At 46.8% G+C, this 26,058-nt stretch overlaps 10 protein-coding genes across 10 annotated transcripts; 6 read left to right on the top strand and 4 right to left on the bottom strand.

The window, feature by feature from the left end:
- Positions 1-1,092: 1,092 nt before the first annotated feature.
- On the top strand, positions 1,093-3,316 carry CNBI3370 (hypothetical protein; the record flags this gene model as incomplete). Its single annotated transcript, XM_768305.1, has 3 exons — positions 1,093-1,228; positions 1,622-2,040; positions 2,135-3,316. 3 exons carry the CDS (start codon positions 1,093-1,095, stop codon positions 3,314-3,316), a joined length of 1,737 nt encoding a protein of 578 aa, XP_773398.1.
- Positions 3,317-4,285: 969 nt separating this feature from the next.
- Positions 4,286-5,929, top strand: CNBI3360 (hypothetical protein; the record flags this gene model as incomplete). The annotated part of the gene is made up of 9 exons (XM_768304.1): positions 4,286-4,328; positions 4,411-4,525; positions 4,585-4,597; positions 4,682-4,790; positions 4,865-4,983; positions 5,045-5,146; positions 5,213-5,305; positions 5,423-5,768; positions 5,862-5,929. 9 exons carry the CDS (start codon positions 4,286-4,288, stop codon positions 5,927-5,929), a joined length of 1,008 nt encoding a protein of 335 aa, XP_773397.1.
- Positions 5,930-6,230: 301 nt separating this feature from the next.
- Positions 6,231-6,777, bottom strand: CNBI3350 (hypothetical protein; the record flags this gene model as incomplete). Its single annotated transcript, XM_768303.1, has 3 exons — positions 6,231-6,374; positions 6,471-6,579; positions 6,713-6,777. The coding sequence occupies 3 exons, from the start codon at positions 6,775-6,777 to the stop codon at positions 6,231-6,233; spliced, it is 318 nt and encodes a 105-aa protein (XP_773396.1).
- A 361-nt stretch (positions 6,778-7,138) lies between these two features.
- Positions 7,139-7,805, top strand: CNBI3340 (hypothetical protein; the record flags this gene model as incomplete). The annotated part of the gene is made up of 3 exons (XM_768302.1): positions 7,139-7,143; positions 7,197-7,321; positions 7,426-7,805. The coding sequence occupies 3 exons, from the start codon at positions 7,139-7,141 to the stop codon at positions 7,803-7,805; spliced, it is 510 nt and encodes a 169-aa protein (XP_773395.1).
- A 103-nt stretch (positions 7,806-7,908) lies between these two features.
- On the bottom strand, positions 7,909-9,411 carry CNBI3330 (hypothetical protein; the record flags this gene model as incomplete). The annotated part of the gene is made up of 4 exons (XM_768301.1): positions 7,909-8,592; positions 8,792-8,967; positions 9,024-9,118; positions 9,185-9,411. 4 exons carry the CDS (start codon positions 9,409-9,411, stop codon positions 7,909-7,911), a joined length of 1,182 nt encoding a protein of 393 aa, XP_773394.1.
- Positions 9,412-9,504: 93 nt separating this feature from the next.
- On the top strand, positions 9,505-11,308 carry CNBI3320 (hypothetical protein; the record flags this gene model as incomplete). Its single annotated transcript, XM_768300.1, has 4 exons — positions 9,505-9,587; positions 9,646-9,769; positions 9,830-9,940; positions 9,995-11,308. The coding sequence occupies 4 exons, from the start codon at positions 9,505-9,507 to the stop codon at positions 11,306-11,308; spliced, it is 1,632 nt and encodes a 543-aa protein (XP_773393.1).
- Positions 11,309-12,907: 1,599 nt separating this feature from the next.
- On the bottom strand, positions 12,908-14,323 carry CNBI3310 (hypothetical protein; the record flags this gene model as incomplete). The annotated part of the gene is made up of 6 exons (XM_768299.1): positions 12,908-12,959; positions 13,019-13,617; positions 13,669-13,814; positions 13,876-13,954; positions 14,007-14,047; positions 14,095-14,323. 6 exons carry the CDS (start codon positions 14,321-14,323, stop codon positions 12,908-12,910), a joined length of 1,146 nt encoding a protein of 381 aa, XP_773392.1.
- A 254-nt stretch (positions 14,324-14,577) lies between these two features.
- Positions 14,578-18,574, top strand: CNBI3300 (hypothetical protein; the record flags this gene model as incomplete). The annotated part of the gene is made up of 13 exons (XM_768298.1): positions 14,578-14,857; positions 14,902-15,740; positions 15,790-16,072; positions 16,126-16,233; positions 16,282-16,382; positions 16,435-17,110; positions 17,171-17,259; positions 17,311-17,500; positions 17,557-17,763; positions 17,840-17,982; positions 18,040-18,097; positions 18,150-18,353; positions 18,435-18,574. 13 exons carry the CDS (start codon positions 14,578-14,580, stop codon positions 18,572-18,574), a joined length of 3,318 nt encoding a protein of 1,105 aa, XP_773391.1.
- Positions 18,575-20,798: 2,224 nt separating this feature from the next.
- CNBI3290 (hypothetical protein) lies at positions 20,799-23,799 on the top strand (the record flags this gene model as incomplete). Its single annotated transcript, XM_768297.1, has 5 exons — positions 20,799-21,749; positions 21,798-22,312; positions 22,374-22,521; positions 22,575-22,784; positions 22,837-23,799. 5 exons carry the CDS (start codon positions 20,799-20,801, stop codon positions 23,797-23,799), a joined length of 2,787 nt encoding a protein of 928 aa, XP_773390.1.
- Positions 23,800-24,145: 346 nt separating this feature from the next.
- On the bottom strand, positions 24,146-25,340 carry CNBI3280 (hypothetical protein; the record flags this gene model as incomplete). The annotated part of the gene is made up of 8 exons (XM_768296.1): positions 24,146-24,187; positions 24,240-24,407; positions 24,476-24,561; positions 24,612-24,692; positions 24,754-24,819; positions 24,871-25,020; positions 25,075-25,165; positions 25,224-25,340. The coding sequence occupies 8 exons, from the start codon at positions 25,338-25,340 to the stop codon at positions 24,146-24,148; spliced, it is 801 nt and encodes a 266-aa protein (XP_773389.1).
- Between the last annotated feature and the right edge of the window lie 718 nt (positions 25,341-26,058).

Genomic DNA, 26,058 nt, shown 5'->3' with positions numbered 1-26,058 from the left:
AAAACGCAAAAGCACATATAATATTTTCCCTCGCTGCTGCAGCTGCTGGCCTTCTTCCTTTCCCCTTCATGATGCGGCATTACGGCATCATTCTCACGGCGGCGAAAGCGGAGGAAAGTGACTATTGAAATGAACCGAAGACGAGAAGTGAGTAATGGCAAAGCTCATTTGACTTCCCATGACTTTTGGGGCAGTGCACCAGGTAAGAATTGACTTTGTGTTTCCTTTTGCAGCGAAATTTCATCATATATGCAATTGACGTCCGCTCGCTCTGCTGTAGGAGCATTCTTCTTTTACGTATAAATACTCGAGCAAAACCCTCGGCGGCCGGCCCGCAAGTCGCGGATAATAGAAGCCTTAATCTCCGTAGGGAACAATTGACAAAAACCGTAACAACCAACAAAGGACTTGATGATGTAATGATCTTATTCAACAATGGCAGATATACCTCACTTGCCTGTATCACCACCATCTTCAGTTGACCTACCTGTTTTACTCCCAGTTTGAACTGTAATGGCTTGGTACTTGAAGTTGCAATCGCATCCTCGACCGCCTGCTGAACTTCCTCCGAGTCACTCCACTACTCTATCCACTGGTTCCGTTTCAGCTGAACTTCTGTTTAGTTTCCCACCATTGCGTCAACAAGGTATCTTACTAGGACTATGTCTTACAATCCCTTCGGCAAACCGAGAAAATTCCAGAAGAAAGTGAGAATGACCAACCGCCTCCCCCCTTCCCCCGAGTTCGGTGATCTCAACATCAGAACTATAGCCAACAATGAACACGGTTACCTAACACATACCTGTCCATGAGCGGAAAATTGGAGGCCCAACGACGTCGTAAAAAGCGGCGTTGTGTAGGGCATGGCTCAAAAAGCAAAGAGAAGCTCGGTCTCAGTCTCTAAGATGCTGGGGTTGATGAGGATGGTGGTTGCACAGATCACGAGTGATAATCACGAAAGGAGCGACACTTTCATTCATTCTTTTCATCAAGGCATATGGCATCGCTACAGTCACCATAAGTTCCCTGCCAGAGCACCTTCGATTCTTCCTATATCCTGTTCTCGTAGGGTGTCCTGGTTACCACCTCATAATGGTTGATGATCGTTGCAACCCCTCAGGCAAACAAGCTTCGATCCTCCTTTCACACTTTTCCTTTACCAAATATCACATTCACTTCGCCGCTGATGAAGGGATCGACATTTTCATGGAGATTTGGAAAGCTGGAGGTACGTATCTGGGGAGCAGATAATTCAAACCCGACACCCAAGGGAGCAGTAACTAACAATATCCTATCTCGCCACCACACCCTATATAACTTACCCACCATCGTTTTTCCTCCCCCTATATCACCCTTCGTTATCCCCAGCCGAATACTGTGACTGACGCATCGCCGATAAATATCTCAAATATTCTGACTTAAGCAGCTTACCAACTACACCGATCAATCAAATCTCTATGTCGTCCTCTGAAGAACCTTTGACAAAAGGCAAAGAGAGAGAGAACCCAAGGTAAGAATAAATCTCATTTTGATCTGCATAAATTCTCTTCCTTTCGTAAGATTAGCATTTGCTCACGTAGTTTGTATGAGTAAAGACCTTTCAATGTCACCAACTTATCAGGCCCTGCCCGACTCCCCACCACTGGCAGTACTGATCCTTCACATGTTGCTTATTCTCACAGGAATTTGCGGGATGCGCTGACTGGGGGACCTGCGGACCCTTCCATGATCACAGACTTGTCTTCTGATGTTAACAAGTACCACTCTATTTTGAATAGCGATGCGGTCAAACGTACTTCTTTGCCTGTGAGTGGTGCTCAAAGACACCACTTCTTCATCCTTCCTGGTATTACGGATGAAGGTCAGTTTGCGTATGGTACGTTGCTTGCGTTGCGAGAGATGTCAAAATACAAACAATCTTCTTTGGATTCATGGAAAGAGAGTGAATGGTGCAAACCGCCAGAAGTTGAGACTTGGTGGGATGAGGAGGTGAAGAAGGGCACGGAGTGGTATAAGGAGTATTGTAAGGTTACTGGTTTTGTGAGTGTTTTCTGGCTTGGGCACCATTAATAGAATCCACGTGTTGCATATATAATACAAGAAGAGTACGAGCTAATTCATCTCGCCAATGAAGGACCCAACTGACCCCTCAAATAAGCAACGAGCCCTCAGCGAATGGTCTTCCACCATTTCCAGCCGTCTTCGTCAGAAACTCAAATCCGAGCATAGATTCCAACAATCCTGTAACTTTCCGACACTGAGTGTCATCACCGAGAAAGACATTGATGTCGCACTGAAATTTGGCTCTTACTCTGAAGCTGAAAATGATAGACGAATCGATATTAATCCTCAGGCGATGATGCATGACTGGAGTATCCTTCGTCTAGAGAGAGAGAACAATCCGAATGTTTGGAGAAGTCCACTACCGCCTATAGGTTCACACGCTAGGGTCTTGGTTCACTCAAATTACTCTTATTCCGGCTTGCCCGAGGTCGTTACAAAGCTGGCTCTTCCCTCCACTTCCGAAGATTTATGCAAGACATCACCTGAAATTTACGCCATGTTTGACCCGGAGAATAGAGATGATGAACAGTCACTTCAAGGGGTCATTGATCGAGCTACAGCGGCGTTCTCTGAGTTTGATAGAGACATAGGAAGATCAAAGCAGATCAAAGATGGCATCTGTGGCGGGACGTGGCAAAACTGGGAGCAGTACACACTTGATCCTCAGAAAAAAGCCCAATGTCTTTCTGCATATACCAGCGCGTACCTACAAAATGAGTTCAACCAACGCACTCGAGATACGAATCTTGGCGGAAGTAGTCAACAGCCCTATTTGACCCCTCAAGTCCTTCCGGTGCATGGTTATGATGATTACATATGGAATACGTCGCTCGAGACTGGCACTTTCGACCCATCTTTCTCTGGCAACTCAGGGATAATCGCAGATTTAGTCGCAGAAGATGTTCTCCTTCGCGCTAGGACGATTATCAATGGTGTTACTTCCCAGGCAACTCCCGAGGGCGCGCCTCCGCCTTATGAATATTCAGAGATATCACCGGTTAGATGTGAAGCTGGATCCTCTAACCTGGCGGCGTCGACCCAGATTCCGGAAAGAGGGAAAAGTACGAAGAATGACATGCTTCCTTCCCAAAGCGAAGAGACTGTTTCTCTTCCTTTCCGACCCAATGATAATGATCACACGACAACCACTAGTCTCTCTAACGAGCCAGTTGGCAGGAGGCAGCGCTGGTCCTCTATTATGGCGAGAAAGCTATTGTGTGGGAGCAGCCAAAACGGTGATATATCTGATTGATGATGATAGCCGAGAGTTAGGCTGTATGCATGAGAAAAATAACGAGAGAGATAAGTACTTACTGCGGGCGTAAGCGTCCAATATTATCGAGCGCGGCATTGATAGCCTTAAATAAGTAGATCAGGAAAAATGGCATAATAAAGACCTCAAAGCACCCTCATACAGCAGTATCTTCGTTCCAGCTATGGGCGTTCATCCATCGCACTTGTCACTTGGCGTCTTTATTTGTCTCTTGGTCGGTGTTGTATCATTTGCCCCATGAGAATCGTCCTTTCCAAGCGAAAAAAGACCATCAGCTGACCTCTATGGACATCCCATGGCTTTTGATGGCCTGCGCAAAGGCAAGAGGCTTTACGATCTACGTCACATGGGAAACCGTCGACAGCCTTTGTGGATGTTCATTACTCTAATGGAAGGAACGTCATCTCCGACGTCCTCCCATCTTATCCCAGCTCGTGCACGATTACAATCTGATTCGTTTGGTCGGGAATTGAAGGAGTACACGTCTGTCGAGCGTCTGCGGAATGGTTGATGTATCACGCAGATCGAGCATCGAGATTTAGCACCTATTAGAATCCGTCGGTCATTTGTTTTTTGATGTCCCCGATGTACTTGTAGGGTACAGTTGAGTAGAGCGTACCACCCCTTTCAGGATAAGCCTGTATGTATATAATAGATATATTCTGATATTAGAATTGTAGCTCTGGACTGCAAGGGTTATAATTTACAGAAGGCCCCACAGTAGTGTCGCGACTTCAATTATTTTCCATTTCTCCAAAAGCTTACATCATGTTAAGACCGCGACGCGTCGTTGACGTGTTGCGCATAAAGCGTACGTTCCATCACCTACGGAATAGAAAGAAGACAAAAGGAAGAAAACTAAATAAAACACGATCAAAAGGTGAATATCCTCATAAGGAAGCACAGATCTATACTTATACCCACTTTTCAGATGTCTAGATAGCGAATATGCGATTCAGAACTGGAATATCGAACGTCGGATTACTTCATAGTGAGCAACTAACTTTCCGCCTGCCATTATTTGAAAAGAGAAATCACTGATGGCTTGTTCCTTTCTATCCTTTTCCCTTCAGAGATTATACGTTCCCTAGCAGCTTTGGCGCGATCATGTGTCATAAAATTGTCGGAAGAGCAAGTCTATTTCATCGTGCCGGGGAGCGAGAGCGCGACTGGCGTTCAGGTCTGGTCGTGAGTACAAGTGGTATGTAAACACCTAGGCCAGGCGCTGATGACTTCTTTTTGGCTAGGCAAGTCAAAGTTGTAAGTTCTGAATATGAGTTTTCAACACCACTCTATTCACGTATACGTCTTTACATACATAGGAGTCGCTGACGATGCGTACAGTCTACACTCTTTGAAGATTACAGGATTGAATCCAACTCCAATAACGAAATATGGGTCGAAGTCAACCTCGATTCCTTGGTCAAAGTCCTCCGTAGCGCCGACAACTCTGGTAAGCAATCATCTTCCGTTCCATGTCAAATTATGATGTATATGTCATGCTCTGCTGATTCGTTGGGAAATTAGTGGGAGGTATCAATGAAAATATGAGGAATTCAGCTGCGTTGTCACAAGCAGAGGTCACTTTGAAATTGAACAAAAAGCAGAATCAACCCATATGGGCGTTTGACATCAAGGGATACACCGTGAGCAGATCTCACCTGGTAACTACCGCTCCCATTGCCCGGCTTACACTGGGATCTACAGGCATCGAGAAAATCAATGATCATAACCCACGAGATCAATGTCAAAATCCTTTCATCCAGGCGACAAGAGGATCTCAAAGAGCCTCTTTGTCCTCGCCCAGACGCAAGTCCTTCTCTTTTATACGTTTACTTACATTTATCTTCATTAACTGACTTTTTGAGCGGGTAGATACACGTCGTTTTACCAAATCTGCAAGAATTGAGAAACATCGTTTCACGACTCGCACCGGTAGCAGATGATGTGGACGTGTCCGCGAATCACGTATGTTCCGCTTCCCTGACCTTGCCGTTGCCTTTACTTTGATAAAGCCGCTTGACCCAGGGGACTTTGTAGTCAAGTGAAGCGTGCTGATTGTCTTTCCATGTGTTGGTGCAATAGGAAGGTACGATGGAATTAGCAGTAAGGTCGTCAAAAGTCAATCTCACAACGACGTGGAAGGATCTTCCGATACCAGTCACGAACCGTATGTGTCTCCTTCCCCATCACCTCCTCCACCTTTATCACTGTCACACATATCTCCAAAGCATCCTTACATTGACAATACCCATTGATCTAGTCGAAGAAGAGGGCGAAGAGGCAGAACAGCCACCTCCACCGGGACAAATGATGACAACTACTGTCACTATCAAAGCGCTCCTCAAATTCCTCACAAGCTATGTTATAAGCGGTGAAGCCATCATGTGCATATGCGAAGGATATTGTGTCATTGCCTATGTATATATCGGTAAGTTTTGTCATCGTTTATGGTCTTTCCTTCTGTCTGCAACGAAACATCGGCTGTGTAATGGTGGTGGCTAATGGTGGATATTGACTACAGGACCGATTGATAATGCTGAAGGGGTATTGACGTTTTATGTGCCGGGGAAAGCTACCGATGATAATTGATAGTTGGGGGTAATAGTATAAGAGGCTAACTTAGTATAGTGAGGCGGTAATAGCTGTTGTAAAATTAAATCATACCCCGCATGCGCTGTGCTTGCCCCCTTCAACCGTGGAGGGGCACGGAAAGATGTATCATCCTTTTTCCATGTTCTGCCCCAATCCTCAGACTTAATCATACTCACTTTGAACCTGCACAATGTGTACGGGGCTAACTGGAGAGAGGTATGCAATGTTCACATATGACGATACAAGAAAATAAATGGATTCCAAAAATGCCCTGTGTCTCGAGTCTTTGCCACTCCTCTCAGTACTGCCGATTGCTCTGATCGTCTGGCCTATCGGGGGCAATATCGTCCGCGGGTCTTATGTCTACTGTTCCAGTCCCTCTCGCGCGTTCTTTAGCTTCTTCTGAAAGGTGATTGCCTCTAAATCGACGCCGCATGTCAAGCTATATGGACAAACACATATTATCAGAGTGATAGTTCATTTAAGGGAGGAGGATTGTAGATGAATATGGAAAAGCGACGGTTTAAACAGAACGTACCATTCCTTTCTTACAGTCTGCGAAACGGGTTATAAGATGTTGGCATTGTAACGGCAACTCTTGAGGTTTTTGCAAGCATTCTTGAGGGGTTTTTCCGGATTTGAGGACACTGTGATTGATCATGCGTTAGCCACAGCCGGGGTCTTTTACACAGTAGGTCATGTTAATCTCATGATAATCTTATGGCTTTGAACCCAGGGGAGGTGCACCTCCAACTCATTAAGAGGCAAAAAAGTACTGACCAGTCTGTCCGTAATAAACAGGCTAAAAGCTCTTCTTTTGCGAGTTGGCAGGCAGGCTGGGGCATCTTGATTGGCGAGCTGTACCTGCTGAGAGGCTATTAAAGGTGATCGGCAGGCGGGGAAAATTGAAGAATAGGAGAAGAGGATGTCGACGGGCGAATGGCGAGTTAAGGAAATGAATTGTTTTTGTGTCGAACTTTTGACTTTCGAGAAGTTCCGGCGCACGAATGAGCGGCGGTGATCGTCGTCCGTCATCATATGCATGCTGTTTTCCATCGGATGTTAATCCTTCATTCATCTGCCATTTCTCCGCCACTTAGAGCTTAGAGCTTAGGGCTTAGACCAATCCCACTGTCGCGCAAAGCAGCCATATGTTGCGGCCCCACAGTCCCTCGGAGTATCCATCTCTTCTCCTCTACATCCTCGATGAGGTTCGTCCGATCTCCCCACCTTCTCCATCTGCAACTGAGTACTCACACAATAGACTAACCCTCGTCTTTCATCAGACACATATAACAGTCACACTCACCACAGCGCTTGCCATCCTGTACACTCGTAATGCTCATATCGTCTGGTTGGCTATTGGGGCTCTGGGCTCATCTCTTACTGGTACGTCACCACCGGCTCAAATATCGAATTCTTGCTACCACTAACACCTCCATTTCTCTTTGTTGGATTCCACACTGCTCGTACTTGTACGACATACAATACAGCCAAAGCACTGAAAAAGCTCATTCGAGGCCCTCGCCCTCCCCCGCCGCCTGATTCATCCGCTTCCCCCGTCCGTCCCAAAAAGACATATGGCATGCCATCCACACATTCCACCGCTTTAACCTTTTATGCGGCTTACATCCTCCCTTCCCTCTCTTCACTACCTCTACCCTATCTCTTGGGTTTGGGAGTCGTTGGCTACTGGGCCGCGGGGCTCTGGAGTCGGAAGGAGTTGGGCTACCATACGTGGGAGCAAATTGGTGCTGGAGCGTTGACAGGAGGTATCCTAACGTGGATTTGGAGGGGGATATGGAATAACTGGGATGTGGAGGGGACGTTGCAACCGTTGATAGACCATGTCTGGAAGACGATTGTGGGGTGAAAGTAAATGCGGCTATTTTTTACATGCATAGACTTCTGACGATACTCGTATACCTCCTTAATGCTAAATTCTACAACGAAAAACATTCCTATTAACTAAAGCACTACAGATTGACAGACTCGCCAGGCTGGCTTTGGTTTTGATATCCTCCTCTTCGGTAACCGCCTCGACCACGACCTCCTCCGTATCCATTCCCATTATAATGCCCGCCTCCAGCGGTATACCCTCCTCTTCCTCGTCCTCGTCCACCGTACCCACCTCGACCGCCCATACCATTTCCACCAGCCTCGCCAAATGTGTCCAAATTGCGATGTCTCTCCTCATTTCGGCTAATCTTGGATGAAGAGTGACTCAGACTGTCAAAGAAACTAGACTTGTTGTACACAGCAGTCTTCGGCTCTCCTTCGGACGGAGACTGGACGACAGCACTGGGGTGGGGCTGGTTCACAGGTTCATCAAGCACGGCAACGTCAGCGCCTTGCCCATCTGCAGCAGACTTGAAAGCCTCCTTCTCCTTTTCAAACTTCTCATTTGCCTTTTGGAAATCAAACTCCGCGTCCGGCACTGCCGGAGGTCGCGCTTGGGCTTGACGAGAAGGTCGACGCGGTCTGTCGTCAACACTGAGCTCAGAAAGGGATCGTTCGACGCGAGACATGGCGGTAGCAGCAGAAATAGCAGATTGCGAGGGTTTGGCGGGGAGGTCATGGCGTTGGTACGGCTGAGATGTTGTTTGAGGAGAAGGAGAAGAAGGACCAGCAGCCACAGCGTTGGGAGGAGGTGCTTGACTCTACACCCGTTGAACGTCAGCATCTAATCAAAATGAAAGAATAGATGGTCAAGAATGGGAATGATTCAGAAGGAAGGCAACGGAGATGTCCACTTGGTTTTTGCGCTCTCGGACATGTGCCCGAAGGCAGTTTACATCCGAAAAATACTTCATCATAAAAGGGTGTAGAGAAAAGGTAACAATGAAGTTAAAAACTCACGACTGAAGCAAGGATAGGATCTTCTTGAGGCTCAGGCTCCGCGCCAGGATGATTATAGTTTTCGACCAGTGATAATGATTCTATGGATTCAGTCCTGAATCGCACCCATCCCAGCGACTTTGTAGATCCTGGCAACTTGCGCGCAGTTGGTCTATCCTCGGTACCATGATTATAGACTGTGCTCTAGTTAGCCTTGTGACCCATAATCATCAGAACAAATACAGTGACATACCCTGAGCAAGACAGATGGTCTGGTCTTCCTGACTAATATGATCAAAGATACCAGTGTATCGTACACCTAATTTGGAGATGACCTGGAAGGGCTTTCTATGGTGGGTCAACTTAAATCTCTCAAAGATCCGGCTCGGAAAAGGCGATGGGGACGAGACGTACCCTTTGAACTGGTCGTAGTCGACAGCCATTGTAGACCGGGTATAAAAAGAAGGAAGAATAGGAGTAAAGAGTGAAAGAGAGATGGGAAGGGATACAGTATACAGAGATGGGAAGAAAAGAGAAAGAAATGGGGATGAAAAGCGAGTGTCGTGGACGAAGCGGTGGTGTGAGCGGTTTCGGGATAAATCCGTAAAAATCCTTGTCGGGAATATTCTGTTTTGCTGCATGTTGTGACGCGACTTGTTTTTGGATTCGTTACTCGCAATGAATGTGTCGCGTTCTTTGGTTTCTCATCTTCTTGGACAACGAGCAGCAGCGAAATGGAGAATAGCTGGGCAGCACTTGCAGCTCTAGGGATTTTGATCCAGCTGTCTGTTCAGCAAAAGGTGCTGCGAACAGTATGGTAAGTCAATGAGTGGGAGTGGAGCCGCCAGAACAGTTAATAACGACGTGCACAAAAGGCTGCTCCTCAATGTCAATGACACTTTTCGTGCTCTTCGACTTGTCCGAGCCAACGGTCGGAGGATCGGTGTGAATACGCGTAGGAAGTCAATGAGGGGTGCCCTAGTCTGCTGGATCATCTACGTGAGTCGTTAACATCATCATTCAGATATGGCGTCGAAAAGGACCTGACAGGCCTTTTAGTTGATCGGTACAACACTCAGCCCGTTATCTTCGACCTTGCTAGGATGGATACCGCTCTATTCACCTATCAAATCTATTTTAGGCTGCTGCTTTTTGATTATGCGACTGTCTGTGAGTTGACTTTAGCTTAGGTAACAGGGGCAAGCTCATATGGAAGACGAATAGTGTTCGGTGGCGATTTTCAAGTCCCTCGTACCCCTTGTTAAACCTTACGAAACCCCCATTGACATCACAGTCCATCTTTTCGAATCATTATTCATCCTCGTCTTCCATTTTGGTGTACAAATTCCAATAATACACGCTGCTGCCTGGATAAAATCTGTCGGCGAAGTTAACTTCAAGTTGCCGATCGAGATTCTTCAACGGTGGCGGCGGCAGCTTTTATCAAGCTTTACCACGGTTTCACTACCGAAAGCTATCCGAAGATTGTCGAATTCCAAGGATACCCCTTCTCAGATCGTCACTCTTCCAACACCACCTCGTTCTGCACCATCTTCTCCTACAGCAACACAAACCTCACCAGCCCACCCATCTACTCGTTCACGCCAACCCAGACAACCCAAACGAAAGCCTCTCCAACCCATAGTCATCTCTCCAACTCCTTCGCCGCCTCCACCCCCTGCTCCAGCGCCAGTGCTTGTTTTTGCGCCCAGTACGCCGGTACGCAGAATGGCAATGGGAGAGCCTGCTGTAGTCAAGAAGAATGGATTTCTCGATGTGGAAAGAGAAGTCGAGGTTAGGAGGTCTCCAAGGAAAAATAAGGGCAAGCGGAAAGATAATGCAACGGAGGCTCAAAGGGAACCTGAGAAGGATATGGAGGTCGAGGACGACAGCCAGAGGGTTAAAAGCAAGAAGAGAGTACGGGAAGAAGAACAACAACTTCAACCGCGGCTGACGAAGTCAATCGCAATATCACATACGATGAACCGCCCAGGAATGAACAAGCGATCCGTCAAGCGGGCAGAAATTCAGCCTTCTAAGTCAGGGATAAAGAAATCTGTTTCCGGTTTGAAGAGAGGCGCAACGATGTCAAACGTCAGTGACTTACATGCGGGAAAAGGCATGGAAGACGTTGAAATAACAGTCCGCGAGCCCAAACATCCACGTTTGCCACCCTCTCGCTCGGTTGTCAGCCTCTCTGAGCGGAATGTGCCTTTTGAAACCTCACTGCCCAAATTCATCGACAAAGCACTTCCTCTTCAACAACCTACATCCGTACCCATCGCCGCAACGCGCACACGCGAACCCCAAACCTTGACATTCTCCACTTCCACTCGTCGCATGCAGGAATCCGCTCCGAATGGAGTAGCCGAGCCCGAAAAACCACTCATCAGCGCTGCTGGACGAGCCAGAGCGGCGAAGGCGAAAGCCAAGGCACTGACACGGGAAGAAGAAGACAGGAAAGGGGCTGGAGAGAAGCGTAAGGCTGCAGGAGGTGGTCAGAGGGAAGGGGCAGGAAAAAAGGCTAGAGTGATGTAGGGTCATCAGAAATGATTGTTGGGTAAAGAGGTAGTTTGTATTGTATTCTTCCTCATGTTGTATTGCATGACTCACTCACAGGCACTCGTCTGTGGACTTTCCCGAAATGCATAGGCTATCATGCGCTAGCCGCTACGTCTCAATTCCACATTATAGTCAAGAATAAAGCAGAAGAGATTATATGACGATGGTCATCTAATCCACTGAAAGGAGGTTTACTGTACCTTAAGCGAGATTTGGCAAGACATCAAACATCAACTCGCGGAGGGCCCGAAATTGTGTGATTATCACTCCAAGAAGATACAAGGTATGATCACTCTCCGCCGTCCCCCCCAAAAAAAAACTTCTCAGAAGAGAAGACATAAAAAGATCCAAGAAGCATCCAAGAATCCAGAGTCGGCACTGGGCATGGATATGGACAGGAACATAAACCCGAAAAAGGTGCTGCGTTGTCTTTGTGTTCCTGCGATGTGCTGTCATCACTTGTGGCATAGATCTTTGCAGTCTATAGTGATGAGTGAACCACTTAAACCATACCCGACTAGGCCAGGTGCATCGGCGGCAACGAACGGACAAACATGGAATCATAGCTGAACGAAAGAAACCTTTCCATTCGCGAGAATCAAACACCTCGAAGATATGCATCTCATCTCATTTTCTTAGCTTCTTCTTACTCCCCAGTTCATTGGTTCAGTGACTCCCCTGCTCCTGGATGCTATACCGCTCTAAGACCTATAAAAGGCCCATATGTGCCTCTTCTAGGCAACTGAGGATCTCTCTCACGCCACCCTTTCTTGGCATATCCCTGCTCACCCACAGCTTAATACTCAAGTCTCCTTCACCTCAGACCACATTTCCTCGCTTCGCTCACCATGCTACCCCCTCTTAACTCAGCCGGGCCCAACTCTACTATCATTTCTTTCCCTTCATCCGCCTTTTGCCTCTCACCGCTTCCTCAGAAACCGCTTTATCATTGCAAATGGTGTCACCATCTCTATCCACAGAGTCCCGCGCACCCGACGGATGGTGAACGATGTGTTCAGTGCAATGTAGGTGGTTTCGGTCTAAAGATGAGGGATGGGAAGAACCAAGTGGTCCAAGTATGCTTTTGGTGATTGACCGTGGTTATGATGACAGAGGTTGTTATACCATAAAGAGTGGGAGATGATGCCTGGGATTCATTATGTCTATCCAGTAAGTTTCCTTGAGTATTACTACTGGTACAGTTGCCAAGTTTGAGAGTTGAACTGATCGATATTTGCACCATTTTTGAATGGGTAGTGGAAGTTACTCGAACTATTGAGCAAATCCAGGTAATGAACAAGACGAAGTGGGTAGGAGGAGAGCCAGATTTGGGGATGGAAGTATAGAGCTATCGGGTACGATCAGTGACTATATACCACACTGTCGGGTCTGCTCCGTTCTTCCATCAATGGAGCTAAGGATAGCTATGCAAGGATGTCAGCTACGGAGCGGTGATACAACTTTTTCGTATGCATGTGCAATGTTGATGCGGAATGAACAAAATGCGGTGTAGATGCTATATATCTCATATATCTTCTGTATACACTCTCCTTCCTTTTGATCATCCTCTCTTTTCTAGGAGATTTCCATCAGCCTCTTCATCAACTGCCAAGTTGCGAAAGAAATGCTGCCTCATGTGGTTAGTGACCTGCCCTTGTGCGACATCGCAACACTCCAGAAACTCACCTCGTCATAGGGATGACTTTGATATAGCCAATACTCAATCCGATGAAGAATCCCCTCCATCCCTTTGACTCGTAAACTCTCTTCACCGCCTCCCTCCATCCTATACCTCCATTACCCAACGTTCCACCTACTTGCATCCTCCTTCTGACTACCTCAAACGGATAACTCGATGTCTGACTGACCGCCCCGGCGACCGCACCGCAAGCCAGATCGCGTGCGGTTGCGTGATTACCAAAGTACGGAATATAATCTGCAGCGTACCGCTTCAAAGTACCGTATGTGAGGAAAGAAACGCCCGCATAAGGGATCATGCCGAAGATGGTCATTGAGAAACCTCGGTAAAAGGGGTACAGCGGGAGGTTGCGTATGAACGGGGAGACGGATTGTGATTGTTTCTTGTTTACAGGTATTTCTGCCTCGTGATAAATGGTTTTAATCACTTGAAGAAGGGAAGTTCGTTCTGATGTCTTTGTTTGGTAGGCCAAACGGACACGGATGAGCTCTAGGGGGTAAGTGCACAAAACAGAGCAGACGCCAGAAGCTGATCCGGCTAGGAAGAAGCGTTGTGGACTGCGTTGATCGGGATGTTTTATCAATAACTGTCATTAATGGTTAGCATGGAGATAGGTAGCCAAAAAGCAAGGACATACACGCTCCAGCCAATCATACATCATATATTTGATCCCGGCATAGGGGAATATCCGTAAAAGGGTTACTGAATGTCCTTGGAACAAACCTCTGACTCCAGAAGATTTGTATATCACTGAGATAGCGTGCAATAAACCCATTGGTGTGCCTACAAAAAATGTTAGCATGACCATGGAGGACCAGACTGGAGTACAAAAGAATGGACTGACCCGCATATTTGGTGAACTCAGCATTTGATGTCTGGAAGAGAATTTTTACCCTATCTAAAGGGGCAATAGATGTTTTGGCCTATTGAAAAACCAGGTTAATCGTGCAACCGATGTATAGCCAAGGTACATACCACGCAACCTGCTATACCTCCGGCTATACCGCTGCTCAAGACTACACCACGTCAGAACTGAATCCCCCTGAGTACAGTCCCTGCTTACCATAGTCCCAACTATTTCTGTCTGTCTTTGCTCTTTCCCTACTTTTTCTCCAAAAGTCTGATGCTGTCCATCGGTCACTTTCTCTTGCGGGCGGCCAAACAGATTCTTCGAGAGGTGTGTTGACCAAAAGACCAGGTAAAGAACCCTGTTCAGTCATAATGGATGCTCTCTGCTTGCCATTTGGAGATGTTGTTGAGGAACTCGATCCTGGCTGATCTCGATTGTACATTGATTGTGATATAGGTGAATAACGATTCAAAAGAGGTGATAAAACGGAAATCGGATAAGGGTGCGAGAAATTGCCGGCGCGGAAGAGTGATGTCTGGGTTATTAGGTGGCCAAATCCAGTCACGTGACGTTTCCGAGGACGTTGACAACAAGACAAGCGGCAGATAATTAACCACATAGAAACGGTAAACATAGGCACACATCTCGAACACATCACCAACAACTCTCATTAAATGATGCTCATACCTTGAACAGATGTCAACCTACTCGCACACACCCAATTACCCCCTGAGGACCCTCTCTCAAAGATCAAACTCTGCAGCAATGCCGCAACTGGAGCCAGAGGAGACATCGTCATCGTCGAGAACAAAATTGACTAGTTGGGGAAGATCAAAGAAGAAGAGAGTTAGCGATGCTACAGAAGAGGAAGCTTTGCTTGAAGAGAATAGTAGCTATGCATTTGAGCAAGAGCTTGGAACGGAAATAAGGCATGGTGGGAAATCCAAAGGGAGGACAATACCTCTGCAGCCAGCTTGTGAGTCCAGAGTCGGCCGGTTTGGGCTTTGCTAACTTGTGTAGCTCCCAAATCCCCATATCCTGCAAATGTTGTCCGAAATCAAAAGTATTCGATTCTCTCCTTTCTACCTCTTGTATTCTATGAGCAATTCAAATTCTTCTTCAACTTCTACTTTCTTGTCGTCGCGTTATCTCAATTCATACCGGCCTTGAAGATCGGCTACATTGTGACCTATGTTGCCCCTCTAGCCTTCGTCCTCGCGGTAACTATGGGAAAAGAAGCTTTTGATGACTACTCGCGTTATCTCCGGGATCGTGAAGCCAACTCGACCCGCTACCTCGTTCTTGTCCCCCAACCCCCCTCTCCCAATCCTTCATCTGATGGTGAACAAACCCCATCGCTCCCTCGTCCTCAAACCCGCTCTACTCCTGCTTCTTCAATTAAAGTTGGGGATATGGTACTTCTCGAAAAAAACCAAAGAGTTCCAGCCGACATGGTGCTCCTTACCACAAGCGAGGAAGAAGGGACTTGTTTTATCAGGACAGATCAATTGGACGGCGAGACTGATTGGAAGCTCAAAGTAGCTGTTGGAGAAACCCAAAAGATGGGTGAAGCATTTGTCGGAAGTGCTGAAGGCTCTTTGTATGCCGATCCCCCAATTAAGGATATCCACACTTTCTACGGCGTTTTCACTCTCCGATCAACATCCCCTGGCGAGCAAACGGAAACATCTACTCCGCTTTCTGTTGAAAACGTCCTTTGGGCGAACACTGTCCTTGCAGCTGGGTCTGCCGTGGGATTGGTGGTGTATACTGGGAAGGAGACTAGAGCAGTATTGAACACGAGTGAGGCGGGGACAAAGATGGGAACCCTGGAAAAGGAAGTCAACAAAATGGCAAAGGTGAATACATACTACGCACAGCTGATATTTTCTAACTAACTTTAAACAGATCTTATGCACAGTAACATTCGCCCTTTCAGTCATCCTCGTCGCCCTGAACGGATTTAGAGGGCAATGGTACATCTACGTCTTCCGCTTCCTCATCCTTTTTTCCTCTATTATTCCTATCAGTCTGAGGGTTAATCTGGATATGGGGAAGACTGTCTACGCTCATCAAATCCAGACCGATAAAGAAATCCCCGAGACAATTGTCCGGACTTCTACTTTGCCAGAGGAGCTGGGTAGGGTGGAGTATCTTTTGAGCGACAAGACCGGTACTTTGACCAGAAATGGTAGGTGTACTTTCAATTCACCATGAAAAGTTCTGGGATTGATCTTTCTGCAGAGATGGAGCTCAAGAAGCTGCATATGGGAACTCTTGTGTTCGGTTGGGACTCAATGGATGAGGTGTCGCACTTGTTATCGCAAGCATTGGACGAAACCAGTGGTCCACGTATGTGGCATCACTTCATGCCCAGACAAAGCTAATTTCAGTTATTAGATGGAAGGCAAGGTTCATTACCAGGTGGAAACCAAAGAGGCAGGCGAGATATGACTGGCAGAGTTCGGGATACAGTCATGGCCCTTGCAACCTGCCACAATGTGAGCCTTCGTATTTCTATGTCATCCATTCGACAAGCTGATGATATATCAGGTCACACCTGTTGTCAACGACGATGGTACCACTACTTACCAAGCTTCTTCACCCGATGAAGTTGCCATTGTTCAGTGGACCGAATCTGTTGGGCTCACCCTCACCTCCCGCGATCGAACCTCCATGGTCGTCCGCTCCTCTGCAGGCCGCTCACTTACATTTGACATCCTTTCCATATTTCCGTTCACCTCAGAAAGCAAACGTATGGGTATCATTATCAGAGATCGGGAGACTGGCGGGATCACTTTCGTGCAAAAGGGGGCGGACGTGGTGATGAGCAAGATTGTACAGAAAAATGACTGGCTGGAGGAGGAAACCGGTAACATGGCCAGAGAAGGTCTTCGTACCCTCGTACTTGCCAGGAAGAAGCTGTCTGAAGAAGCGTACGCCGCTTTCGACAAAGCCTATCGCGCTGCTCAACTTCTTCCCTCCGAATCGCGCGCATCCTCCATCACTTCTGTCATATCCCAGCATCTAGAAACCGAACTTGAGCTTCTGGCTCTGACTGGAGTAGAAGACAAATTGCAGGAAGATGTGAAGAGTACTTTGGAGTTGCTGAGGAATGCAGGATTGAAGATATGGATGTTGACGGGCGATAAAATCGAGACGGCTACGAACATTGCGGTCAGTAGTAAACTCGTGGCAAGAGGACAGTATATCCACCAGGCTGCGAAATGTCAGTGCCCATTATTTCTGCCTGGCTAATAGCTCCCAATGAACTGACGATATCATGTAGTAACGACAGCGGACCAGGTTCGAGACATGCTGGATTTCTTACATACCAAGCTTGATTGTGCTCTGGTCATTGATGGGGAATCGCTTCAGGTACGTTCTGACTATCCAATACGTAGCGTATCAGCTCAATTCTATGAATAGCTCTCTTTGGACCGATTCCGTTCAGAATTCATCATCCTTGCCACTCAACTTCCTATCGTCGTCGCGTGCCGATGCTCTCCCACCCAAAAGGCAGACGTTGCTAAGCTCATTCGAGAATACACAAAGAAAACAGTTTGCTGTATTGGCGATGGGGGGAACGACGTCTCAATGATTCAAGCGGCAGATGTTGGTAAGCCGTAGTCAACCTTCCAGAACGTTGCACGTTGGATACTAAATGCTCGGCAGGTGTTGGTATCGTGGGCAAGGAAGGAAAACAGGCTTCATTGGCCGCCGACTTTAGCATCAATCAGTTCTCATACCTCACTAAACTCTTGCTTTGGCACGGCCGTAACTCTTATAAGAGGTCGGCGAAATTGAGTCAATTTGTGATTCATCGAGGTTTGATCATTGCTGTCATCCAAGCGGTTTTCAGTTCGATATTCTTCTTTGCTCGTAAGTGTCTCTTAGTCCTTCAGTGTACAGTCGATGAAGACATGGAGATGGGCTAACAGATTCTTCCCTTTGCCAGCGATCGCCCTTTACCAAGGATGGCTTCAAGTAGGGTATGCGACATTGTACACCATGGCGCCGGTGTTTTCCCTTGTTTTGGACAAGGACGTAAACGAGGATCTTGCCTTGCTTTATCCGGAGCTGTACAAAGAACTGACCAAGGTGAGTAATCCCAAATTGAAGCAGTAAAAATGGGAGAAAATGCTAACAGTGATGAAGGGACGATCATTGAGCTACAAAACCTTCTTCACGTGGCTCACTATCAGTGTCTATCAAGGTAATTTGCAACCTTTAAATCTATCCTCAACTTGTATGCTGATTGTTGCTAGGCGGTATAATCATGCTTCTGTCTCTTCTTCTTTTCGAGTCTGAATTCCTTCACATCGTCGCCATCTCTTTCACCGCCTTAGTCATCAATGAACTTATCATGGTCGCTCTTGAGGTTACCACATGGCACAGTTACATGGTGCTGAGTGAGTTGGGAACAGCCTTGGTCTACTTTGGAAGTATGGCTGTATTGCCCGAGTACTTTGGTAAGTTACAACTTCCATTTTTTATAACATCCTCTTGTACCGCAATTTGCATAAGTGTGTAGGCGCTAATGTGGAAAACAGACTTGGCATTCGTCCTCTCTTCTACATTTGTATATAAGGTGACAGTCATCGTCGCTGTTTCATCCTTCCCACTGTATGTAATCAAAGCCGCACATCAACGACTGAACCCAGCGGCATATAAGAAGGTGGCTGGGATATGAGCGGGCGCAACACAAAGAGGATGAGTCTGTATTTGCATGCATTTTGGTTGTTTATTGGATGAGATGGCCGCATTAACACAATTGATAAGAAGGTCCACACTTCCAGATCGAGGAGGATCAGCCAACGTCCTGTGGAAGTTCACGTTGAGCTCAAGACTCTTATGGTCGCACTGGTAAATAGAGGCGTTTTCTCGATCATCACTTCCATTCATTTTTTACCGATTTTAATGCAGAGAATACTCTTTGATAACGGGATTACATGTAACTCTAATGGACTTGCCATTTCTCATGCTGTTGTATTATTTATTACGACAATTGTGCGAAAGCCGTGCTGTGTTTTCTGGTACTTCGCTGTTATCGATCATTATCCGACACAAGTCTTCTAATCCTTCTTCTTCGTCCTGCCAGTAAGATCCCACTTCCGTACAGTATGAACTTCTGAAGTTGCAAAAGGTATATGTGTTCCTTACTATAGGTCTTTCACCAGGCTTGATCCAATTGACCCTGTCAAACAGCACCTTCTGGAAAGATAACTGGTCATTAGTAAGTGCTAGTTGTAATTTCCACCCGCCACCTTAAACTGCAGTGTGACTTACGTCGCATTTGGTGCATTTTTCGCCATGCGCGGGATGGTCTGGGCTGTCTTCATAGACGTGGCCACAACCCTTGCAGAAGTATTCTGGCTGAGATTGAATATCCATATGGAACATCTCGTGTAGGGCTTCCAGCAGACGGTCGGTTGGATGTTTGAATGTGTTGTTGGCTTATTTGGTAATATCAAGGGATCCGGGGGAACTAAAAATGTCAAAGGCGTTGCACGTGTATTAGAGGCCTTGGGTTTCTACTTACTTAAAGAAAGTGGGGGTAGTTAAATGGAGAAGCCAACAGTCTAGCCTCGTGGCATGGTGTTGTTTTATCATGTTTTGATGTATTGTTTCGGAGACTCGGAGAGTTGCTTTGGTATCTCCGGCGTTGTTTGATCCTCTGTCGAAGAAGATGAGATCTTGTAAACAAAGCTGTTACCAACAAGGTACCGTTATCATTAGTACTCGCACAGGTCGGGAGTGAATGAAGATCTGAAGGTTATCCTGCGCATCACATATTTTACTTCGATCACTTGCAGAACAGAGGATAGCAGCGATGTTACAGTGTTTTCTCCTTAGGCAATCTCACGTTATTCGTTGTTGATGGATGATTGATTGGGTGCGGTATAGCCACCCGACTATACGCGCGTAATGGAAGAGCGAAAAACCGTCACTATAATAGCGAGTAGGCCGCATGCCAAAAACTTATTGCAGTTGACTACATTTTGGATAGTTGCGCGATTTGATCATATAATCAATCAGCAGGCATGTTTTATTATCGGCTGTTTCAGTTGGTATCAGCGCACTTCGTCGAAAAGCAACAGAAACCGAAACGAACCATCATTGCGTTTGACCAATGCTGCGACATAAGTAAACGAGCGACGCACTGCACATGCCATTAAAAACAGTAACAATGCATGCCAGATAGCTGGTTGTATACTCTATGTCGCCTAATGGGCATCAGATCCTTCTTTTGTACAGCGAGAAGCGCAAAAACCCGTACGTGATAGGAGAGAAAAGAAGTGACGCGGAATTTGTGATAGAAACGACGTCGTCGTCGTCGTCGTCCATCCTCGTCGAGTACGGTCTACACGTTATAAGAATAGAGGCATTTGGCTGTCGAGCGATTGCTCATTCAAGGCCATCATAATTTGGATATAAACCTCAACATATATGCTTACATGTACAAAAGGAAGATACCGAAGCCCATGGACTCTGATACAGCTATTCTTGAGGATACGCATGCATATGATCACAAGATACGTTTGGATAACTAATTAAAAGAGATTGTTGAGTTGTCGTTTATTTGAGGCCGTTGCAGTCATCGCCGGTCGCGGCTAATAGAATAGCAACTTTGCAATTTATTAATCTTCTCCTTTGTCTCAAATCCTCATCCTCGTCCTCATCTTCATCCGTACTTTGCTTCTAACCCGTCTCTTCCATCTACAATGGCCAGTCCATCCTGATATCCTAACGGTCCACGCAGTACAAAGAGAAGACTTGGAGAGCGGGAAATACCCTGCAATCTAGACTTGCAATCACTACCTATTCATCTTTCCGCCGGCGGTCCGCACTCATTCGCCGCCGTACGATATATAGACAATTGTCTCCCATTCATTTCCTCTATCAACGACCTCAACATGCCCGTACGACCGTCAAGGAGCAACTCGGATTCTTCTATACCCTATGTGACAAACTCATCCCTGGCCTCGTCCTACCGCCCTACATCGATCAGAGAAAGAGAAACATCACCCATTAATACTTTCAACCAACTCTCTCTTGAAAGATCTCTCACTCCACCTAAGGCCCCCCGACTTGCACCTCAGGTGACCCACGACCCCAAATACACGCGTCACAAAAGAACCCAAGTGCTTAGAAATACGAGCGGAACACCGTCCGCGGCGAGCACGGACGATGAAGATGATCAGGATGAGCGTGGAAGGGGTGGTATAGACGAGGAGGTGAAAAGCTGGTTGGAGCTACGTGATGGACAGGGATGGAAGAGAATCGGAAAATACAAGAGTGTCAACAAAAGGGGTGAAATCAAGAACGATCTGACGAATCAACTGCCGCCCGAAATCCTGATTCAGATATTCCGGTACCTACCTGGAAACAAGGATCTCCTGTCTGTCCTTTTGGTCTCCCGTTTTTGGTGTCTTTGTGCCTTTTCATTATTATGGTACAAACCCACTCTTCCAACAATCACGCAACTCGCCTCGATTGTTCGTGTAATTCATTCTCCTACCCGATCCCTACCTTACGCCAACGCCATCAGACGGCTGCCTCTCATCCAACTAGGTCCGACTCTCACTGACGAGCTATTCACGTCTCTATTAGTGTGTTCAAGATTGGAGAGGCTTAATATCAGTGGTGCCGACAAGCTCACTTCTGGGGCTTTGCGAAATGTCATCGCCTGTATGCCGAATCTGGTATCCTTGGATTTGACAGGTGTCATCAACACCGATGATGCCGTCCTGGTGATTGTGGGTGAAACCTGCCAGAAGCTGCAAGCTATCAATCTGTCTGAATGTAGATTGGTCGGGGATGAGGGTGTCTTGGCACTGGCGAAGGAAAGCAGAGCGCTCCGCAGGGTGCGTACTTTCCCCTTGTTATCAGGAAATTGCTGACTCTGGCAATAGATCAAGTTTGAAAAATGTCATCGAATAACACAAAAATCACTCATCCCTCTTATCCGCGCGTGCCCCCTTGTTTTGGAATATGACTTTCAAGATGTCATTTCTTTATCCTCTTCTGTCCTTCACACTGTCTTCCTGCACGCCTCTCATCTCCGCGAAATACGCGTGAATGGCTGCGTCTCCCTCAACGAAAATTGTATACCCAATTTGCTCGATTTGAGCGAAATGCAAGACGACGGAGTTGCCAAAGTGTCAGAAGACGTGGGGATCAAAATCGAACCTGCGGAAGGCGTAACGATGTGGCGACCGGTGACGACCACTTTCGAGTATTTGAGAGTGGTTGATATGACTGGGTGTACGGATCTGGGTGATAAAGCTGTTGATAACCTAATTACCAATGCGCCAAAATTGAGACAGTTGACGTTGAACAAATGTCCCGCGTTGACAGATAAGAGTTTGGAAAGTATTGGAAAGCTGGGGAAGCATTTACATAACTTGCATTTGGGACATGTCAGCTTGTGAGTATTCAGCATTCAGCTTGGCGGGCGTGACAGTATAGACAAACTGATCGAGATACAGGATCACCGATGATGGGGTTATCAACCTAGCGAGATCATGTACCAGACTGCGCTACCTTGACTTGGCTTGTTGCACTTTGTTGACCGATGCTTGCGTGGCTGAGATTGGTGAGAACATGCCAAAGCTGAAGAGGTTTGGTCTGGTCAAGGTATATCTCAATGAGTAAAGTCAGTGTCTGAAGTGCTGAACTTTTTTCAACAGGTCACCAATATCACGGACGAAGCGATATATTCTCTTGTCAGAAAGCATACTTCGTTGGAGCGGGTGCATTTATCGTACTGCGACCAGCTTAGCGTTAAGGCGATTGCATACCTTCTCAACAAACTTGCTCACATTAAGCACCTGAGTCTTACAGGTGTGAGCTCTTTCAAAGTCCCTGAACTCCAGGAATTCTGCCGTCCACCCCCAGATGTGAGTATCCTTTAAAGATATGCTTTCATTATCAAGCTCATTTCCACGTTAGTTCTTCAACGATCATCAACGGGCTGCATTCTGCGTCTTCTCCGGCTCAAGAGTTGTCGACCTTCGCGATTATCTCAATAACCACTATCTCCCCTCAATGGAAGTTGACACCTCTGAAGATTCGGGCCATGACGGTGCGGCTTCCAGTACCTCATCCCTGACCATCCCCAGGGCTGCACCCACCCCCGATCATTCATCAATTTCAAACAGCGTTGCTCAACACAGCAATCTTGTGTATAGGCAGTCATTGTCGAATCTGAATGATGTTTGGGAAGACGCTCCATCCCCTATCTCTCCCACCCCTATGTCTCGACCTCAACCACCGCACATTCTCACCGCATCGATCCAATATCAAAGCGTCCAACCTGGTGAAGGCGCTCCCTTCCCTATCGCGTCGACGTCTACCTCACCTCCCACTTTCACGTCTTCGTCATCTGCTAGGCTCACTCCCAACCCGACATCCGCCGCTCCATCATATTTCAATATCAGCTCAAGTCCTAGCTTACATAATCGCTTTGCCTATGGTGGTACTACCTTGCCTACCCATTTGGATTACCTCGTACCCCCGTCTCAGGAATCTTCTAGATCGTCCAGCATGAGCTCGAACGGGGATAGGTTCCCGTTCATTCCACATCAAGTTTTATCTGAGCGCAGCCGAGGCCCAGATGCGCCGAGTAGACGGGATAGACCGTCTGGACCTAGAGTGCCGTCAGACTCGTATAATGTGTCTCCCTCATATGCTAATGAGTTCGCATCATATTGGTCGAGGGAGGGCCGGCTACCACCAGCATCAGATGCAGAAGTCGGGATGGCGCGTACGCATATTGCTGAAGAACCTATGACTCAAGTCCCGAATTTGTCTCATCGTCCAGGTGCAAATGGGTCATCGTCATCGAGCGCGGGCGCTCAAAGGGAAGGAGGAAGGGGCTCAAGATGGTTACAGCGGTTCGGTAACGGACGTTGATTGGCTGTCGTAATCGTGTATGGGAGAGGAGCGGTTGAAACATGTGTACAAAACAAGAGATTTCGGTCATGTTGTTCAGTAAGGTACGATTCATACATAGTAGCATAGCAGGAAAATTGTTGGATAATTATGTTCTATGTAGAGTGATGATTCTCAAAATTTAAACGGGCTAATGAGTGTTAATTGGAGATAGTGCGTTCGGGTATGCCAACACTAACCTGCATCCAATAATGTGTATTAAGAAATGATAGGATGAAAAAATATTATACTATTATGCGAACATGTGCTTTCTCGTCACTCCAACATACTCCCTAAACAATAAAGATTCCCTTCTTTTGCTTATAAGTTAAAGAGGGGTTTTGTGGTCAACAGTCGTTCGCCGGTGCAGCTAGCTAGCTGTCAGCAATTTGCTTGGGGACGTTTTCTGGCAGGTAGCGTACGGAAATGTCGTCCAAAGAGTGTTCAGCCATTCGGTGGCTACCAAGTTGAATTTCGGATCGTCGGAGGGCATTACGGGAGAAAAAGATCGCACCAAAGTACCAGAGAGCAAGGAGAGCAAAGCCGAAAACGGCAATAGTAACACAGGCTCCAATCCAACCAGCTTGGAGCTATTGAGAACCTGTATTAGCAAGGCATGAATTTGGATCGGCTTGGCCGGAGGAAAAGCAAGGCTTACGGGAGTGACTTTACCAGACTTGGCGGTGACGGTGACGGTGGTGGTAGAATCAGAAGAAGTAGAAGAGCCACCGTTTTTGGTGATGACTAAGATGACAGTCAGTTCTGGCAACTGACAGTTTTAGGATCAAACATACTGGTAGAGGTGTTGGAGCAGGTAACGCTCATGACATGATCGGAAGTGAAAGAGATATCGGCACATTGGTAACCATCTTGTTCTGCAGGAAACAATCATTTTAGAGATACTATTCCCTAAGCTAGTCATCAAGCAGCACTTACCGGTAACTTCGTCGTGATAGAAAACTTGCAATGTGATGTCGTCGCCGAAATTAAAGCCCTCATCCTCTGCAATGCGTAAGTTGGAAATAATCACAAGGAATAACAAGGCCGACAAACCGAAAAGATTTTCGCCATCCAAACACATAGTACCAGCGGTCGCCGATTCAATAGTGGCCAAAGTGACCGCATTGGACATATCAGATGATGTGGAGTAGGAAATAACGACGTTGCTGACATCGTTGGAGACCTGGAACTCCATACCAGTACCTATGAGACATGTATCGGTACTTAAGAACTGCTTGGACCAACCAGATTACTTACTAAGGCCGTAGTAAGTTTGGTTGACGGTGGTGAAGCCACCACACGGGGAGGTACCCATTGTGGAGTAATCCCATCCTCGTGGTGTAGGTTCCTTCCGCCGACGTCAGTTAACATTTTTCCAGAACCTGATCGTTCGATCTGTTTCTCACCAAAAATCCAAGAACACCCGGGTAGCTGATGTCTCTTTTTTGGATAGTGGTGGGGGAAGCCGAGGCTCCAGAAGCAGCAGCTAATGCCAAAGGAAGGATATGAGTGAGGCTCAGCATTGTGACTACACGAAAAACTGCTTTGATCGATTGAAGTATAGCTAGAGGAAAGACAAGCAAGAGTGAAAACAGCCAGATGAAGGACAAATGAGCGCTTAAAAGCAGTTTTTTTCTTTGAGAAGGTCTTTTCATCAGTTTATAATGTAGCCTGTTCACGTACTATTTCCATGAGATTTCGTATCCAAAAGAAAATGGCGCAAACCTGATTCTGTCTCACAAATCCTTGCGAAGATCAACTACTAAGGTATCGAACACTGCTGCGCTCGGCAGATAACGGCCGATTTAGGAGTAATATTCCAGTTATCAGATAGGCACCAAGTATTAGTCTTTTAGATGATGTGCGGCGACTTTTTGAAGTTGTCGGAATGGAAGTTACATGCGGGCGAAGAGAAGTAAAGAAAAGAAGACAGGTTACCGACAGTCGGCCGATTGCGGCCGTAAAAGCTGAAATGTTGAATGTAAATGTGAGGTTCCCGGTTACCGGCAATTGTTTTCGCGTTTACGCTGACCGGCTTTCATTCTGCACCTGTTATAATATTATACGTGGAGCAACGAGAGGGAAGAAGGAAGGACGGGGCTAAGCTCGAGTCACCCACCTGCTTGTTCATGCATCGAGAATAAGCCATAGCGGTTTTTCTGGGTAGCTGTTGATGAGGAACAATACCAACACGTGCCTCTCACCTTTGGCTACTCCGTCCAGAAGGCATTTACTCAAGAC

Source organism: Cryptococcus neoformans, chromosome 9 (assembly GCF_000149385.1).
Source record: "Cryptococcus neoformans var. neoformans B-3501A chromosome 9, whole genome shotgun sequence".
Taxonomy (NCBI): domain Eukaryota; kingdom Fungi; phylum Basidiomycota; class Tremellomycetes; order Tremellales; family Cryptococcaceae; genus Cryptococcus; species Cryptococcus deneoformans.
Note: the sequence above shows the minus strand (reverse complement) of the source record. Positions and strands in the feature narration are given on the sequence as shown.